This window comes from Clarias gariepinus, chromosome 25, assembly GCF_024256425.1.
Source record: "Clarias gariepinus isolate MV-2021 ecotype Netherlands chromosome 25, CGAR_prim_01v2, whole genome shotgun sequence".
NCBI classification, from domain to species: Eukaryota; Metazoa; Chordata; class Actinopteri; order Siluriformes; family Clariidae; genus Clarias; species Clarias gariepinus.
In genome coordinates, this window is record NC_071124.1 from 12414396 (window position 1) to 12434968 (window position 20573).

General features: G+C 37.5%; 1 protein-coding gene across 1 annotated transcript in view; it reads left to right on the forward strand.

Moving 5' to 3' along the window:
• Positions 1 to 450: 450 nt before the first annotated feature.
• The window catches only part of klhl24a (kelch-like family member 24a), a 36405-nt gene continuing 16282 nt past the window's right edge, over positions 451 to 20573 (forward strand). Inside the window, exons 1-5 of the mRNA XM_053486788.1 lie at positions 451 to 708; positions 2995 to 3837; positions 4621 to 4736; positions 7484 to 7668; positions 13011 to 13129. Coding sequence (XP_053342763.1) covers positions 3037 to 3837; positions 4621 to 4736; positions 7484 to 7668; positions 13011 to 13129 — 1221 coding nt within the window. The 5' untranslated portion in view covers positions 451 to 708; positions 2995 to 3036. The remainder of the gene's footprint in view (positions 709 to 2994; positions 3838 to 4620; positions 4737 to 7483; positions 7669 to 13010; positions 13130 to 20573) is intronic.

Here is a 20573-nt window from a genome sequence, read left to right on the forward strand (position 1 = left end):
GAGCTAATTGGTTTAATATTAGTAATAATATCAGTTTAATAATACAGCCGGGAACTTGGATGTACTGAGTCATGCCGGGTGTTTTACATAAATAAACAGCATTTAAACCCTTTACTATATAGCGATCAGTTGGTTTTATGTTTTTGGCGGATTATGGCTCCTAATCACGCGAAATAGAAATCCGCATTTAATTCTGTCTCTGGAGTGTAAATAAATACAGGCTTCCTCAACCGTTGCGTGCTCGAGCCGCTCGGTGAGACAACCCCCCGCACCCCCGCCCCCCGCCCGCGCCAGTCAGTGTTTTGTTTGCAAACAAAGTCAGTCACATTGGCAGCCTTGACGAAAAGAATTGTGGGTAATGTTGTTCTTGTGCCGTTCCAGCGCGCCCAGGTGTTGCTCTATAAAACTACATTTCCCAGGAGTTGCGGCTTCCAACAGCTGACCGTTAAGACATTTTTTTCTAGAATAATTTCTCATAAAACCTCAGTGCGTTATTGCCCCAAACAGACTCCTTTATATGGCTGCAGGTAGAAGATATGACTCGGGAAGGATATATCTATATATTTTGTACGAATGCATCAAATTATGAGAAGTAGTAGCTTGTTAACTCAGTTATGCTTTTCGTCTCTCATGACGTTTGGACGCGCTCTTTGTTTCTTTTGTTTGTGTAAGTAATAACGTATGAAGTTTGTCTCCTAGGTGTATAAGGTAAGTTCGGCAGCCGAATTAGTTTTCAGTTTTAACTTATCTGTGTGCTAAGTCTGTGTGTATTTAAATCTAATACCTATAGGTTTCCGCAGTTTATTATCACGTGTGTGTATTCACACTTCTCTTTGTTATGCTCCGGTTATGAGCGCGAGCGTTTCAACAGGTGACTCCAGCAGCGCGCGAGGCAGAAACTGCATGAGTTCATCACAAAGTCCTAATACAATCATTAGAGTTTAGGTTCAACTCTTTGGGTTAATTACTTTAGTGATGTTAGCCTTCTAACCAGTGTAGTGAAATGGTAGTTTATCATTTTATTACTCTTATGTAAAAACTTTTTATTTCCCCCCATCTTTTGTTGCCTGTGGGTCTACACTGCACTTAGTGGAGGTGCAGGTACAGTAGGTGATTTTCACAGGAAAGGAGAAGTAGTACACATAGTAGGATTTGTGCATATTATGCTCTCCTATTTCTCTGGAAAAGCAGGCTCTTTTGTTTGGTTTCTTGGTCCTGGTAGAATACAGGTGGTCCAGGTTCCAAGTTCGTTTTATACCTCGTGTCTGTGTGCATGGAGTTTGCATGTTCTTCCTGTGCTTGGTGGGTTTCGTCTGGGTACTTAGATTTCCTTCTACAGTCCAAGACATGCTGATTAGGCAAATTGGCGTTCCCAGAATGCGCATAGTGTGTGAATGAACATGAGAATGTCCTGCGATGTCCAGGGTGTACCCCGCCTCGGGCCCTTAGTCTCTGGGATAGGCCTCAGGCCCCCCTGCAACCCTGTACACACTATGAAGTGGAATAAATGATAAGTGAGTGAGTGGCTGTATGGAGTAAATGTAAAATCTTAATATCCAAGAAATGCAAAATGTAAAGCTTAATCATTCAAATAATTAATAATCCTTGTCAATACTATGATTGCTTAGCTTTTTCTAATGAACAGCTTGCTGATTTAATAAAGAAGTGGTTATAGGTCATTTAAACTAACCTATTGACCAAATTAATTTCATGAACTATGCCACAATTTTTAGATGGCTATTTTATCACTGTTTATTACCATGTTCAGGGTAATAAACCATGAACAGGTATGATGTTTAATCTATATGTTCTGATTAACACTATAAAAACATGTTTATTGTTGTCTTTTGTTCTTTTATGCAAGCATAATCATCTTTATTCTGTGTGCTGTTTGATTTTTATTTTTAAGGCTATTATTAAGGTAGGGTTCACAAAATTCTGCTGCATTTATATACATGTGACTTTCTATTTATATTGGTAAATGTAGTGCATGTCTCAAAAACAACCTGGTGGGTGCCCTTTCCTAGAAAAAAAAGTTGTGCAATTTGCTCTCTCCCTCTGAATGATGTATTATGCAATCTTAGCACGTGCTCATGTTATTCTGCTGAGACAACTGAGACAACTGTTTTTCGTTTTTTTTTTTTCTGTATTACATTAGGTTCTCTTTGTTCATGGCTTTGATAAAATATACAGTTGCACAAGCACAGCAGGTCAGAGCACTGAGTTCAAATATTATTTCAGTCATGTACTCGGATAGTATTATTGATGTGTGTAGTATGCAGTTTATTTAAGTATAGAAAACAAAAATACAAAAATCTTTTGATCACAAATACAGCTACTTTGATGTGTTTCTGAGATTATTTGTATGGCCGTGAGGGGTTTAGTCTTCCAACGGTATCCGTTTTTGTGTGTTACATACACTGTACACCCCTCAGGTAAGATTTTCTAAGTGGAGTCAGGTGTGTTTGAACTTTATGGAGGAATATTTAATGTAAAACATCAATAAAAGGAAAATATTGTGAGTAAAAGGCAAGCAGTATTAGCAAAGTTAATAGTAGCAGTTGAATATTTGTTTAGCTAATAGACATATACTTGTGTAGAGAAGGATTAATTTAGAAATACCATTAAACCTTTTGTAGTTTCATCCACCCAATAATATAAATTAGGAATATTCATACTTCATACGTCAAAGATACGTCAAAAATACATCGAAGATACATCAAAGCTTTGATATTAATGTGTGCCCTTTTTTTTTTACAGTATGTACAGTTTAGAACCAATTGTTATTTACATATAGATTTGCATTATACATGTGTTTAAGATTAAAAACAATCCTTCTAAAGTTTAGACGGCCGTGTAATTATTTAAACTATAGGTGCTATAAATCAAATTTTATAGATGATATTGAATAATTTTTTGTCATTCATCATGACATGACCCAGTTTGATCAACATTATCAAGATGCTAAGATATTGACACACTTTCACTACGCAGGATTTGTCAGCGATTGGTCCGTAGTAGCCTCACACAGCAGTCATGGTGTTGATACTGGGACGACGTGCGAACCGAGAGGATCCAGCAGTCGTACGTGACTTGCCTGCGGTCAAGCGTAAAGTATTTGAGATGGACCCCAAGAACGTGGACGACACCATGGATTTCTCCTCAGGCTCGTCACATGCCGAGAGTGTGCTGCACATCTTTGATGAGTTTCGCGCGAATCGCCTGTTCACAGATGTTGTGATTGGTGTGCAGGGACGAGAGTTTCCATGCCACCGGGCCATGCTCTCTGCCTGCAGCGTCTACTTCAGGGCCATGTTCGGCAATGACCACCTCGAGAGCCGGCAGACCCTGGTGGAGATCAGTGGTGTCCAGGCCGATGCCATGGAAGTCTTGCTGCAGTATGTCTACACAGGCCGTGCCACAATTACCACACAAAACGTGCAGTATCTTTTTGAGACATCCAGCCTCTTCCAGATTGGAGCTCTGCGGGACGCCTGCGCCAAATTCCTGGAGGACCAGCTGGATCCGTGTAACTGCCTCGGGATGCAGCGCTTTGCCGAGGTGCACTCACTCAAGCAGCTGGCAGGCCGCTGTCGAGGCTACGCGCTGCAGTATTTTCCAGAGGTGGCACAGCATGAGGAGTTCCTGGATTTGCGCAAAGAGGAGCTGGAGGAGTACATAGCGAGCGAGGAGCTGAGCATCAGCAGGGAAGAAGTAGTGTTCGAGGCTGTCATGAGGTGGGTCTACCACAGCATGGAGTACCGAAGGCCAATGCTGAAGGAGCTTCTCCAGCACGTCCGGCTGCCACTACTGCACCCCAACTACTTTGTACAGACGGTAAGTAAACTTAATAAGATATATAAGTAAGTAAGTAACATTCCGATTCCAGTTTCTCATGTATCAGTCAGTCTGTACTGTCTAACATCCCTGGTATCATACATTCAGTCATGAGTTCAGTGTAAGGACACTTTTTATAAGAGTGAAGGGATGAGCACAGCACAGGGTTTGTGGTTACAGCAGCAGTTTTAGATACAAATCTAAAGTGAAATACTCGTTTCCAAGTGAAAATGTTAAATGAAACGAGGAAGAGTCTTGAGCACAAATTTTGAAAAGTGCCAGACGCAATTGTGTTATTACATTATAATGCATTTTGTATGATACCTTTATTATGTGTTGTAATTTATCAGAGTTTGTAAGGTCTGTCTTACAGCCTCTTGTCACCCTTCGGTGATGTCTTATGTTCCTTTTTTAATTTCCTGGTGCATTTTTGTGACAGCAGATATCCGTGTGCTATGCTGTTTGCGTGTAATATTATACAGAATTTAAAGTCTATTTAAAATGTCTAATCTCACACAATCTTATCAAATAAGCCTCTTGTTCTTTTAAGTGTGGCTGTTATAATGTCTTGTATTAATGTGCATTAAGGTCATATGTACAGTGTGTTATAAACACACACATACAGTGTTTTCGAGCTTGTTTTATGTTTTTTATGTAATGTTTTTGGTGTCTGTTTATAATTCTTACTCTACTTAGATAACTTAAGGAACTTATATAAAATAAGGAACGTGAGTGTTAAGTAAGGAGACGTTCCTCTGACGCTTTGCAATGTCTCTTTGGAAGGTGGAGGGAGATCAGCTGATCCAGAACGCTCCTGAGTGTTATCAGCTCCTGCACGAGGCCCGACGCTACCACGTGCTCGGCAATGAGATGATGTCACCTCGCACCAGGCCACGCAGGTACATTATGGATATTATACTTAAACCCCGATGAGAACGTAATCGCATTTACTCTCGCCTGTGTTGCTGTGCTATAATTTGGGCACATTGGCTAAGAAGAGCTGGTACAAAAAACATTATGAATAAGCACGATGTGAGGGGTTGTATCAGTTCTAGTTTTATTTTCTGAAATAGAGGCGTTCAGTTATAAAACTGTCAAAAAACAATGTTGCTGGTGACGGTTGCATGAGTGTGTGTGAGTATGTCGGCATGTGTGTGTATGTGGCTTTTAATTTTAATTTGGTGTCGAGTCAGGCTGATTAACTGTAGTCAGGTTTTTTTGTTAGTTTTTTTGAGTGTGTGTGTGTGTCTATATATCTAACCCAGATTTTTATTAATTTATTTATTTTAGTTTATTTTTTTTACATATGTGGACTCGTGCTCTCTCTCAAGATTCAATATTCAAAGGTGCTTTATTGGCATGACGAATACTTATATATAATAAGAAAACAGGAGTAGAGGGTAAAAAGAAAAGAGAAACAGTATAGAAAGAGTAACAATAAATAAATATATGTAAAATAAAAGAGTACAGACATTTAGTCAGGGATAAGGTGACTCGTGAACAAAAAAAAAGGAACGGGGGAAAACAGCATATATACATCTATGTACATAATAATAATAATAATAATTAATAACAGTGATCAGTGCGTATTTGTTTGTGCGCATATATATGTGTGTGTGTGTGTGGTGTGTGTATATGGGTCATTGACGGATAAGACTTTTTCTTAAAAAAAGCCTTAAAAAAGTCATCTGGGGCGACCGTAATATATCTCAGAATTCACATTTTTATGTATCATTAAGACTAGTTGAACTCATATCAGTAAGTAGATAAACTGATGAAGAAAGATAAACTTTATTGCCCTTTCATTTTATGAAAACCATTATTTCACAAGTTTATTCTATAATATCAGAGTCTCCTTCATTATCCAGTTAAAATAAATGTTTATCCCTATAAAAGGAATGGGAAATGGCTGAATTTAGAAAAAAAAGATAAAATATACAAATAATTATACTTAAACAATTAACTCTATGTATATAATTGATGTATAGAATATGAAAACTACAAATATAGGACATATATCTATCATTTAAAACATTTAGCAGTGGTCGCCCCACATGATACTCGGTCGCCCCATATGATGTTTTCAAGTTTACTCAAGTATAACAGGCTAACGGTTAGCCTCAGAAACCAAACTAGCTTCTTCTAGTGACAAAGCACTATCAAATTTATCATCAAAATATAGATTTGTGGAAAAAAATTATAATCCACAGTTTTGGGGTGGTCGCCCCACATGATGACTAAAAGTGACTACGACATTACAGCAGTTAAAAAACAGCCTTTTCTTACTATATGAGAGAGACTGATTTACTATCCAGTTGTTTCCAGGGGGTCTTCACTTGTGTCTGGCGGATGCAGTATCCCATCCTTGAGCTTTTTTTTTAAAATAAAGGTCCCAAAATTGTGGTTTGTTGATGGTCGCCCCGGATAATATGGATAAAATCAACATAATTCGGACAACATTCGTTTGTATATCATGATAAAAATATATGAGCAAATGCTTTATAGTTTTGTCAATGGATTTAAAACATGTTTAAAATTATGCCAACTAGGAAAAGGGATATATTTAAGTTAATTTAAAGTGTTTTTAAACCAGTTGTACTAACTAAAGTCAAGGCCGGACGGTCGCCCCATACGGTGTTTTGGCACTTCGGATAGCAGAAAAATGATGAAAAACTTAAAAATTTGGAGAAGTTAGAGTGGTTTAGTAAGTAAAGAAGGTATAACAAGTAGATGAGAAATTTTTATGTATTTTTTAGTTTTTTCTGCAAAATAAAATTAACCCGGACAGAAAAAGGGGGCGTCACGTCATTGACCCATATATGTATGTATGTATATATATATATATATATATATATATATATATATATATATATATATATATATATACACACACACACACCACACCATATCATATCACACACATATACATATCACGTGATATGTATATGTGTGTGATATGATACGGTGTGGTGTGTGTGTGTGTGTGTGTGTGTGTGTGTGTGTGTGTGTGTGTGTGTGTGTGTGTGTGAGAGAGAGAGAGAGAGAGAGCACTGTCTCTCTTCTCATTTGTTTACTGTTTGACATGACCTTCTCCCCAGTCTTTTGGGCTGTCAGAGCCAAGTCGATTGTAGTTCTGTTGTCTAAATCTCTTGTTTCATGCAACCTGTCATTAACTGCACACACACACTTATTTTTGCAGACTGAGCATGATTAGATTTAATCATGCTACCAGGTTCAACTGCTCCACTCCTCTCCTCTCTCACCTCACGAGAAAACAATTGTTTCATTCTTTTTTTTTTAGATCTAGTAGTGATTCAAGAACAAATTAGAGAACAACTAGTTCCTTAAATCCCAACAATCTGTAGCAGTGGGTTAGAGTGCTGTTTCTGTGACCTCTCACACTGGTTCATTCGACTTCCTAGTTGTTTTAAATGCACCAGTACCACAAATGCATTTAGTGTTTGATATTTACTGCCCTTAACTGCATTTTACTGCCTTTTCTTCTTTTCTTCTTTTATATCTTAATGTCAAGGATTGTCTGCTACTCAGGTTACAGCTAATGGAGATTCTCCCAAATAAACAAATGTCAGACCTTTTCCATTGGTCTTAAGTTTATAGTCTAACATACTTTCTTTCTCTAATGCAGGTCGACAGGGTTTTCAGAAGTCATCGTGGTGGTTGGAGGCTGTGAGAGGGCAGGAGGCTTTAACCTGCCCTACACAGATTGTTATGACCCTGTTACAGGCGAATGGAAATCACTGGCCAAGCACCCGGAGTTTACAAAGTCAGAGTATGGGGTGTGTGCCCTGCGCAATGACATCCTGGTCTCAGGTGAGCTGTCTCACACTCAATAGGTGTGTTTCCATTCATCGATGCATTTAATGACATTTGCATAGTAAATACTCTAAATAGGGAGCAGCACGATTATGTAATCATAATTAAGATAAAGCCTATTTGACTATGCTGAATGGTATCAAACTGATTCTTTATTATAGTTTACATTATTTTAACATACTGCTCTGCATTATAGCAGATGTTTGTTTGTTTTTTTGTGTGTGTAGTGACCTGCCATAATTAGTGAACTTTGTGTACTATGTTTATGTGCTGGTGCAGCAGGTTATGTTGCTGCCTCACAGCTCCAGGGTCCCTGGGTTCATTCCTGAGGTCAGGGTCGGGGTACTGCACCTCTGTTTCCCACCTCATCCCTAGTGTCCCCAGACCCACCTCCTAATCTGCCCCTGAGTCGGTCGCCTGAACATGATATAGATTAGTTATGGCCTTTTTAATCAGCACGTTATTTCATACATTTCCATGACAACCAGGGTTACTATATACTATAGCTCTATATTTATCAGTGTTTACTCCTGTTCCCTATTTTTTTCTTTATTAATTCTGTTTAGATGTTAGTGTAAACAGAATGTATGTATAGAAGCATGTAAACAGAAACCCCTTTAATCTCAGGTCTACGTTAAGTGAGAACAAAGATCTGGGGAACCCTTATCCTACGAAGATACAGTTCATCTGTTTTTAGTGTTTTGTTTTATCTTTGAGGTCCATCCTCTGGATTCCAAAAAAAGAAGTCACATCGCATTAGAGGAAGTAAAAAAAAAATACATTAATGTTTTGGTCTATTTGTGGCCTGGTCAATTTAATTATTAAATTGAACTTATCTAGAATATTCAAAGATCTTCTTCTGTCTGAGAGTTTTTCTCAAGTGGTTTGCTAATTGTGGAAAGTCTACATTTCTGCTTTGAATTTGAATTAAATGTCTGAGTACCCTCTGCATTAAATGAGATGTCAATAAGGAAGCACCACAAGGAACGAAAACATTACCGCTTCAGGTTTTTGTTTTTTTTTTCCGCCTAGAACTAATCACCAACGGTTGTATTTAAATATTTGACTATTTTGTTCCCCCATTCAGGAGGTAGTTCAGCGTAATGTCGCAATGCCACAAAACAGCTAATAAAACACAGCTCTGCTCGTAAGTTGGCCTCGAGTTGGCTTTTTTTTTTTTTTTCCAGAAGCGGTTCATTTGCAGAGGAATCTTATCTTTGGCTGTCTTCTATTTATATAGGATTTTTTACTCTGAGGATTTTCAGGCACGTGTTGAAACAGTTCGTGGAAAAAACGAAACCACATCTGTTTCTTTGAGATCAGGAAAGAGTTGCCTGTGAATATTCCCTTTTGGCAGGGCCTAGAGTTGTGTTGGTCTCGAGTTATCTTGGATTGACTGTTTATGGGGTCAATGGAGTTTTTTTTTTTTTTTTTTTTGGGGGGGTGGATTCCAGCTCCTGGTCTCTTCCTTCCTGTAGCATTCCCAGTTTGCACATTTGAAAGAGGTCGAAGCAAATGACATCATGCCTGCCATGTGGACATCATTATTTCAGCAAAAGATAATATAGTCCAGGACTCACGTTTATTATTAGCGATATCTTAATGTTACTTCACCTCAGGCACTGTAGGGACAGAGTGCCTTCAGGATCACATCTGACACTGAAAGATCAATTAAAGGATATTTTCTGGTTCTAACTGAAATAAATATACAAGCTCTGACTCATATCGTGATGCCATTGAACAACCTGACCTGATTCACCACTTGAATTATGAGGAAACGGTTTGTGATCATTCCTCCTGTAGTATTGTCAGGTTTATAATTACATTTCCTCAGAACATACAGTTTCTACGGGCTGTAACAGGTTACACTGGTGTGATGGATGAGGTATTAAAGTGATGCAGATGGTATTATCTGCAATTTACTGAGCTAGTAAAGGAATGAGGCTTAAGATTTTACAAAATCTGTAGTGAGCTCTGGTTTATGAAGTTCAAAATAAAACTCCAGTTTGCTTATGCCTTCCAAGAATAGAGTTTCTGCGAATCCTCCACATTCCCTTCCTCCTGCATTATTGAAGCGCCTTGGGCACAGAAAAAATTTAAAAAGACAGACGGGCAGAAATTTTGTTTTTACATATGTACGGTTTAATCTTGGACTCTTTTAAATTCTCCACGTATTTTGTTTCACACTCGTCTTGGTGTATTCAAGCGTATTCAAATCTTTTTCCTCATTATTTAATAGCAAAGTTAAAACAGGTGATTATAGTTTTTATTTTATTATTATTTATTTAACTATAAAGACTGAAATATTCCATTTAAATAAGTATTCAGACCTATCACTTAGTACTTTGTTAAAAACACCTTTGGGAGCAATGACAGCCTCAAGTCTGTTTGTGAATCATGCTGCAAGCTTGGCACACCTTCATTTTACATAAAACTAAATCTTCATAGGTAAGTGAACAGATCATTGTGTGTTTATTCTTTCTGTAGGAAGATTAAAACAAGTTTGTCTCATATGTTCTGAAACCGTAGTGCTAATAAAAGCAGTGATGTGGAGCGCCACGAAGAGATAAAACACGGGTCGTTAGGGCAAACGTGTCCGCAGCAGTCCGCAGTGAGACTGAGAGTGTTAGCCGCTCAAATAAAAATGTTGAGTAAAAGTGATGTTGTTCACAGTCACATGCCGGATTTAATAATCTACTTTAAATGGGGAGTGTATTTGGCTGAAAACGAAAGATATACAACAAGGTACAAACCTTACAAAATTGTATTTCTTTGTCTTAATGTTGGGCAGAGAGTTCTGCCTTACAGAAAAACAGGCAGACGTGTATGTGTACTGGAATAATAATAATAATAATAATAATAATAATGATAATAATGATATCACCAAATACGTTAAACCATATCAGCTTATTTTTTGTTTTAACTTCTTTAACTATTTCTAAAAACTCTTTACCCGTCATGATGGGTACTAACTCTAATAAATAAATGAAAACATCATGCCTATATTTTAATTTAATAACTGAGTATTCAATATTTTAGAAATTGTAATTATGCATTAGACACAAGAGTCCCTTGCTTTAACTGTTTAAGTTCCCACTTATTCGTCTTTTTTCCCTGCTGATCTGAAAAATAATTAAGTCCATGACTCAACCTGTAACACTCTGTGCTATGATTTTACAAAAGTTAAGCAGTCATATAAAGCCCATAAGAGCTTCACCTCATTCACTTTAAACATTCAAAACAAAGCCATCCCTCATCTTGTCGCACAGATGATTGACAGACTGGTGTTTACTGTGCTTCCTGTGTGAATTATAGCTGTTTTAGGCCAGACAACAGGTCTGAGGTGACATGAGGAGCTTCTGTGGGAGTGTGTTTTGTAAAGGCTCTGGAAAAGTAATGCAGTATGTCTGTATGGTCTTTTATGTTGATCCTGCTGCCACGTAACAGACACTCACTCCGTTCTTGCTGTCCATTTTCGGTAATTATCTGTGACAGGTGTCTGTGATCTAAAAGCTTTGAATAGAGTTGTCTGGTAAGTTGAAAGCAAGTTCATCTGCTCGAGTTACAGATATTAATCTAACTGAGGGTCAGGCAGCAGTCTATAAATGACCATCTGTGTTTATAACTGAGCGTGTTAAGCATTGTTATTATTTTACACAATTTTTCCACTTCTTCTTTTGACTTCCATGTTGTGTTTTTGGTTTTCCAGTTGTCAGGGACTCTAATCTTTTTATGCATGCTTCTTACTAGCTAGGTTCCCTCCTGGTGAAAAACAAGGACTTTGCTCTGTGTGTTCTGTAGCAAGTGCATTGACTCGTCATTAGACTTGAGGATACAGATATTAACTGAGAGCTGGAGTATATGTGTTTGAGAGAAAGAAAAATAAAGGCTTGTGTGTACATATTTAGAGGGGAACAAGTGTTGTGCAAAATTTTTAACTTTTTGTTTGTTTTGGGTATTTTTGAAAACCAGAAAGTAGTAAACTTGTGATGTAGCGTCTCAGTAATGTACTTAGCTTGCTCATTAGGGACAATTGATCTATACACATTTTTACTTGCTTCTACACGTTTCCATAGTCCTCTTTTAGTTTTGTGAAGCTACTTTGGGACAATATTCTATATAAATAGAATATAATTGAATTAAATTGAATGTACAGTGTCTTATCAATGAATTAAATACTCATTTAAATTAGCTAATTGTTTTAGTAATTGCTACTTGGCTAACTGCCAATTATCTCTATTAAATTAAATGTTCAAATACAACAGCAAAAAATTGATTGCAGTACAAGACATAAAAGACGTCTCATAGCAAGATTATTTTTACACTCACCTTAAACATTGGATCTTAACAGGTCAAAGGTTTTTAAACATCAGTTATATTTCATTAACAATTTCTATTTAAATGCACCTAAAGAATCTAATGTAAAACCTTGTTCTTCTGGACAAGACCATGCTATAATGTGATGTTTACGTATTGTTATATATATATTATTATATGCTTTTTACTTTTCCACAACTCTCTAAACCACTTACATTATAACATAACATAAAAAATTGGATTGAATAAACCAGCTTAATATATGATATGAATCTTGCTATGAAATAGCCTGAGAAGCTGATATGGCAATAAATCCAAATACAAAACAAAAAAACAAATCATAGGTCATTATACATCATGAGCTTCAATCAGCTGATTAATTTTGCTCTTTTCCTGGCAATGGAACACATTACTCTTAAATACAGTGCTGTTAAAGCATAAATAATAATATTGTACTGTCTGTGTTTAAAGATGTAACGTTTAAACCTTGAACTATGTGGTCAAGTACTCAAGTCTTGTGAATCATATGGAAATCTACTCTTCTGTCAGGCAGTTCCAGAATCATGCCTGTTTTTTCCAAAGGGAAAAGAAAGAGAACTGAAGTGGAGGAGAAATGCAACAGAGGGGAAGTGTCGGGGCATGTCTCAGTCGCTGGCATTAACGAATCATCAAATCGGCACAAAAGAGCTGCGTTGGAAAGAAACTGTAGTGGACATGCTCAGTCTAGCACAGTTGATAACTGAATGTTCATCTGAATGTTATTGTAGACAGTTTTGTATCATTTAAGCGCTGATGCATTTAGTTTTTTGACTTAAAACCGGAAAGGCAGTTTTTCGAATTATTATTAAGGAGAAAATTGATATGCAAATAAAACAATTATGTTATCGTTACATGGTTAGATCCACATAATTCATACCTTTAGACAGTCAAATCCAAACAAATATTCCTCAACCGTCACTTGGCAGCCCTGTGATTTCCTGAGGAATTTGTGGTCATTAAAAACATGGCCTGTTGTTTTACAGGGGGACGCATCAACAGTAGTTATGTGTGGATGTACAACTCTCAGCTGAACCTGTGGATCAGGGTGGCGTCGCTCAACAAGGGCCGCTGGAGACATAAGATGTCTGTTCTGCTTGGAAAGGTAGGAGAGGAACTAATGAGAGTCTTAGAACTGCATAATCATTGTAATGTATGCAAAATGTCTAAATTCCAATCCAAACATTTTTTTTACGTAAAATGGAGGCCACTTAGGTTTGGAAATGATTCGTCTGGCAACACTGATGATACTGTTCTGTGCACCACAAACTGACTGACCCCTGATTTTGGTGGAATTAAATGCCCAAAGTTTTGATGCCATCAGTCACTCGTTCAGTATCTCCTCTCTCCACTCTTTGCCCAATCCCAATGTACTCTATGTATGTAGACACATGACCATCATCCCCCTATGGGCCCAAACCATAACTATGTTCATTAACAACGACTTGGTCCCATCCTTGCCTGTTATTATAGCCTTCACTCTTCTGGAAAGGCTTTCCACAATTTTAGATTGTGGTTTTTAGGAATTTGCTCATTCTCCCACAAGGGCATTAGATTGGAAATGAATGTCAAGTGAGGAGGCCTTGTGCTCAGTGTTTCCAGTGGGGTTCATTGGGGATCTAAATAATTTTTCAGTGTTGTTTTCGAAATCATGCATGATGCTTAGATGTACAAAGAATAGTCACAGATCTTTGCATAATGAGCCAATTAGGGAAGATTTCTATTTTTTTTTGTATGTAATAGTACATATGCATTATTGATCTATGGTATATTATATTACATTATATTATGTTTGTTGTATTATTAAATGAACTGTACTTCAATTGTGTTGAATATGTTCAGATGCTAACACAGTGGGAGAGAGAAATGGTTGTAAAAGAAATTAGGAAATGGGAACATTTATTGCAGTTGTCTGACTTCATGCCAAGATGCTGGCACGTGTGAAAGTAGCACATGTTTGTCTTGTTCTTACCAATCTTTCTTCATTCTTCCCGCATTTACAGCACCCCGCTTGCTCAGTTTTGTCAGGAGTGTTACTGCCAGACATGATCATGCCCATTAGGCTAATATTCCAGTTCCTGGAAAGGGGCTGTTTTTGCCTTTTCCATGAATTACTGCATCCAGCACTGGCTCTTGCGCTAGCACTCCTCCTCCTGCAGTCTTGTCTCATGTCTAAGTTATACATTGTAAAATACATTGTGTCTTGTCTAAAGGCTGTTCAGGTGTGTATATTTGCCAGCAAGGAGCTTCTTAACTTGTTGGCCCAAGTAGTAAAGAAATATGAAAATGTCTATCAGACGTTAAGGACATGGTTATATTTAAGGTTAATAGCAAGGGACATAAAGCATTAATGTTTTATTTTAAAATACAGTTACTGTTACTATGGCAGAATTGATGTGAGGAAGTAAGAGAAGATGGAGCTTATTTACAGTCATGGAACTTTTGCACAGAATTTGACTTCCATCTGAAACTTCTTGTTGGGTTTCTCATGGGTTTCTTCTTGGTTGTTTCATACACAACACACCTATAGGGTAATTGATTGGCGAAATAGGTCAGGTATTCCATTATTGTGATGAGCTGGTGTTTCATCTTGGGTGTTACTACACTGGTGCATTTCAGGAAATTAAAATATCATTAAATTCTTATATTATATAGTTTTATTACAAACAGACTGATGTATTTCTTTTAATTTAATTAGAATATTACTTAAGACCAATAAAAACAAGATTTTTATCATAGAGTAATAATAATTTTGGACTACTAAACAGTATGAACATGTACAGCACTCAATAGTTGGTCAGGGCTCCCTTTGCACGAATTACTGAAGCAATGCGGCATGGCATGGAGGCGATCAGTCTGTGGCACTGCTGAGGTTTTATGAAAGTCCAGGTTGCTCTGATATGCCTCGTTGTGTCTGGTGTTTCGCATCTTAATCTTCACAATACTCCATAGATTCTCTATGGCGTTTCGGTCAGGTGAGTTTGCTCGCAACAGCAAATAACGTGGCTTCCCAAACCACCACTGGTTGTGCAGACTTTACACTAGACCTCAAGCAACTTGGATTCTGTGCCCCTCCTCTCTTCCTCCAGACTCTGGCACCTTTCAACTGAAAAGAGGACTTTGACCCACTGAGCAACATTCCAGTCCTTTTTGTTCTTAGCCCACGTAGGACAACTCTGAGGTTGCCTCTGGTATAACACTGGCTTGACACTAGGAATGCGACAGTTGTAGCCCATGTCATTTACGTCTGTGCGTGGTGGCTCTTGAAGCACATACTCCAGCTGCAGTCCACTCCTTGTGAATCTCCCCGAAATTCTTGGATGTGCTTCATTTTACCATTCTCTCAAGGCTGCGGTTATCCCTTTGGCTTGTGCACCTTTTTCTACCACATTTTTTTTTTCTTCCATTTAATTTTCCATAAATGTGGTTGGAAACAGCACTCTGTGAACAGCCAGCCTACTGCACCAGACTGAGAGACCATTTAAACACTCAGGAAACCTTTGCAGGTGTTTTGAGTTATCTGATTAGAGTGTGACACCATGTGTCTCCAATATTGAACTTTTTTACAATATTATAATTTTCTGAGATACTGAATTTTGGGTTTTCATTAGATGTAAGCTATAATCATCAAATTTAAAAGGAATGAACACATAAAATATACCAGTCTGTGTGTAATGAATTTATATAATGAGTTTAATTTTTTTTTATTAAATTGCTGAAATAAATCAGCTTTTATATATTCAGATATTCTAATTTATTGAGATGCACCTGTATACAGTACAGTATGTATCCTGCTCTCGGTCGCTCCACTTCTGTGATCCTGAGAACTGTGCTATTGTGTGCAGTCTAGGGATTTCTTTCAGTGCTCTTCTATACACATAGTGTATCCAGATTAAAATCTGACTCCAGTTAAAAACAGAATGTTTGTTTATTTCTTTTAAGTTCTGCAGTATTTTTCTTTGTCTTTCTCATTTCCCTGACCCTAAGAACTATTACAGAAAGGCTGGCCTCTGTGTCTTAAAATAACAACCAACTAAACAAACTAAACTTTTGAACAGTAGTGTATGTATATGTAATATATACACTACCATTTAAAAGTTTGGGGTCACTTGCAAATTTCTTTGTTTTTGTTTAGTGATTTATTTTCTACATTCTACAACAATACTGAGGATTTCAAAACTATAAAATAACACATATGGGATTAGGTAATTACGTAACAACAAGAAAAACAACAGTTTTTTATTTTAAGACACAGAAGTCAGCTTTTCTGTAATAGTTTTTGCAAGAACAGTATTGTCAAGTGCATTTGCAAAATCCGTCAAGCACCATAATGAAACTGACTCTCATAAAGACCATCCCAGGAGGGCGAGACCAAAACCTACCTCGCCGCAGACGAGAAGTTCATTTAGAGTTATCAGCCTGAAAAATGACCAATTAACAGCACCTCAGATTAGAGGCGTTATGGAGTCTTTACAGAGCATAAGTAGCAGAAACAACTTAATATCAACTGTTCAAAGGAGATTAATGCATTTTTTGGACGCCTTCAGCATTCCTTTACAATGTAGAAAGAAATAAAAATCAGGAACCATCATGGAGTTAGAAAGTGACCCCAAACTTTTAAATGGTAGTGTGTATATAATATTCTTTTATATTGTGAAAATTTTGTGTAGTATATGTTGTGACATGTATAACATTGCGACAGTGTTGTTGTTGTTGTTGTTGTTGTTGTTGTTGTTGTTGTTGTTGTTTGAGCATTTGCCATGGTACTGAAGGACTCCAAAGGACTCATCATGAGAGAGGAGACAACGTCCTGCCCAACTTAATGTATTCACTGCTCATTATGTTGACGGTAATAGTACATGGCTTTTCCAGTAAGCACCCTGCTTTCAAAGCTGATTAAATTTGTAAGGACGCATATCAGCAGCTTGTTGTAGGACCTTTTTTGTCTCTAGCTTATTCACTGATATGGACTAGCAGTGTCAGCCCTGTGTATCTCATCTTTGATACTGATTTTTACTCTGCACAAAGTCATTCTACATGCAGAGCATTTTCAAGGTTCGCACATTAGTGAATCAATAGCAGGTGAGTTTATTGATATCAGATCCGAAACATAAGTTCTGTTCACGCTGTACTCTGGGACAACACCAGGTACTGGCATTGATACTCCCTATTAGGAAGTATGCATAGAAACCCATAGGACTCACAAAAAGTGGTTTCAGTGCATCACTGATTAATAGCTTCACAAGAGAGAAACAGGAGAGACTGGTGAGGCCACCACCCCACGAGATGTTATGACAAGTGACGATGAGAACTAACTTGTTCCACAGATGTTTGATGGCATTAATTGGAACTCTAATCGTATAAGAGGTATGACGTGTCAATTAAAAAAAATCTTGGCTTGTGACTGATTTTCTTAATGCATACAAGAACCAGAAACACAAAACCATCAACATACATGCTAACAAACAAACAAACAAAAAAAAGATTGGAGCACTGACACATATATGCATGCAAGTGTATAGAGTGGAAGTAGATGAACAAATAAAAAAGTGCAGAAATGTATAACGTATGTAACAATAGGAAATACACATGCCATACTTACCTTATTTCTTTATTTGTCTTTTATTTATAAATTTGTTTTTCATTCGTTATATCTGGCACAAACAGATATGTATGTGTCTCAACTAGTGTGTGAGAACGCTTTTAAAAAAACCAAGGTGTGCAATGTTGAACCAGCCCAGGCAGAAGACCAAGGCGAAGGGAGGAGGAGAGGCAGCAGGATTGCATGAGATGTGTGTGTGGTACATACACACGGGTTCATTTTACAACAAAGATAAGTAGCAATAAACACCCACAAACAAGCAGCTACAGTAAAGGCCTAACAAAGCGTCTCAAGGGATGTAACTCATGACTAATTTGGTCATGTCCATGTGTTCCAGATTTTAGCCAGGGATTGACTATGTTAAGGTTAAAGGCTATCCTCAGTTGTTAGACGTTGCCATAATTTATGAGCGTGTAAGAAAATTTATGTAAATTCTTGAATGGTTAATGGCAAATTTTGTTAGTATCCCTCTATTTATTTTGTTGGGGTTTTGTTGTAATTGTTTCCCGTTTTACGTTATCAGTCTCTCACATCATTGCGGAGGAATTTTGGCCAATTCTTCTTTACATCATCATTGCTTTAGTTCATAATAGTTCATTGAGGTTTTTGGGCTTTTGCTTATACACAGCTCTCTTGGGGTCCCATCACAGCACTTCAGTTAGATTGACGTCTGAACTTTGACTAGGCCATTTTAAAATATTGGTTGTTTTCTTTTTTAGCCGTTCTGATGTAGAACAAGCCAAAAACCTCATTCCTCCACCGCCATTCTTGAGTTTGGGGAGTTTCTGAAGCTGAAATGCTGTTTGGTTTTCCCAAACATTGTGCTGGACATTAAGGCCAAGGCCTCCACTCATCTCGCCTATAGAGCAAGTCTTGTGCTTTGTTCAGATACAGTTTTGCAAACCTCAGTCCTGCTTCCATGTTCTTTTTAGACATTAGACAGAAGAGGCTTTCTTCTGACACCCTTCCAAACACACTTACTTGTTCAGTGTTTTTCGAAATGTGATGTCATGGAACTGGGTCTAAGATATATCTAGGGTTTTTTTTTTTGTTTTTTTTTTTTTTGACCGACCACGCAGTCTGAACTTGGAGTGAATGTTCTGGGACGTCCATACCTTGATCTGTCTTGAATGCTTTTCACATGTGAGTAACCTTTCTCGCTGGAGAACGTTGAATTCTAAAATGTTTGGAAATAGTTTATACCCCTTTCTAGATCGATGTGCTGCAACAATTGCTTTTCTAAGATAATTCCTTATGTCCTCCCTCTTGACGTTCTGTTAACACATACCTTTATGCTTCTGACCAGCAAGCATTTGCTTTTGTCTGCACACATGCTGAAGATCAATTAATTAAAGGCTAATAATGATCATCAGCGCCTGGAAGCAACTTACCCTCTGAAATCCTGTGGAAGCAGGAAGGGGGGTACTTAGTTTTACTAACTTGGTTTAACTTTTGTTAAATAAATAATGGCACAGTTAAATAAGTTTATGTTGTATGATCAGATGATTTTTCTTATGTTTTTACATACACAAAAAAAAACATTAAGTTAAAAGAGGGGGTTATAACTTTTGAACTTTGTGTATGTGTATATACCTGCAAATGAAAAAACATCTCACTATAACCTTTAATCGGGGATAAGCTTAGGCAATGTCACAACATTTATTTTCATCCAAAGTCATATTAACTTCTGTCTAAGATTATTTATTATGATGGGAGAGTCAGACTGCTACATAAAGTCTTCACTAGAACATTCCTAAGATTCCCAATAGGGTTAAAGTCTAATTCATGCATGAAAATGATATCTTATGCTCCCTAAACCATCTTTTACAATCTGAGCCAGATAAATCCTGGCATCATCTCGAAATATGCTCGTTCCATCAGGGAAGAAAAAAATCCATTGATGGAAAACATGGTTATTCAGTATATTCAGGTCGTCATCCCACCTCATTTGGGCACATAACGAGGCTGAACCTAGGTCTGACCAACTAAAGCCACAGGCTTGTACTGTAGGCACTAGACATAATGAGTGCATCGATTCATCCGCATTTCTGTTGCGCCACTTGAAAGAAACATCTGGCATAAAAAATCTGTTGCACTTAACATTTCCTCTTTTCTTCCCCACTTCCCTGTTGGTTCTTGCTGTAGTTACTTGCACATTTGTAGATTTTGCCAGGTTCGCACATGTTCGTGCCAAAAAACCTGAGGCAGCATAACAGAGCCGGGGCAAAAACATGTACAAACTCAGAATTCACTTTTTTGCATCTTAGATCATATTTTTCTCTCTTTAACCTGGTCTTCCCTAGGGGTGGGTATCTCACTGATTCAAATTCAAATTTTATTTGTCACATACACAGTCATACACAGTATGATATGCAGTGAAATGCTTATAATGCTGATTCCTGATGTTACTGAGGTAGATGTTACATGCAGTGTTTAACTCTGTAGAAAACAACGATTACAACATACTGTATCTGCATTGTTTGTATTTATATGGGAAATAGTACTACTGTAATTCTACAAAACTTTAACACAGTATTTTGACTTATTTAATATTTCTTCTAATTATGCATTCAGAGATGCAGCCTATTAACCCTTCCTATATCTACCCATATATAAGTGAAAGAAATTTAGAAATAAATTCTGTTTGGTGTGTAAAGATGGCACTGTCTGTCAAAGCACTCCAACGCCCTCGCGTTTAGGTTAGTTGGATCTTTGATGCTGCGTCTCTCTCTCTCTCTTTGCCATGTTGTCATCTGCTGAGGTGGCACAATGGTGTAGTGGTTAGCACTGTGGCATGGCATCTCCAGGGTTGAGGGTTTGATTCCCACCTCAGTTTTGTGTGCGTGCGAGCCAGCCTGTTCACTGTGCACAACTGTGTTTGACCGTATGTACGCTTCTTTGTTTAATAGTAAATGGTGTCTATTGCATTTACTTTCTCTTAGTGCTT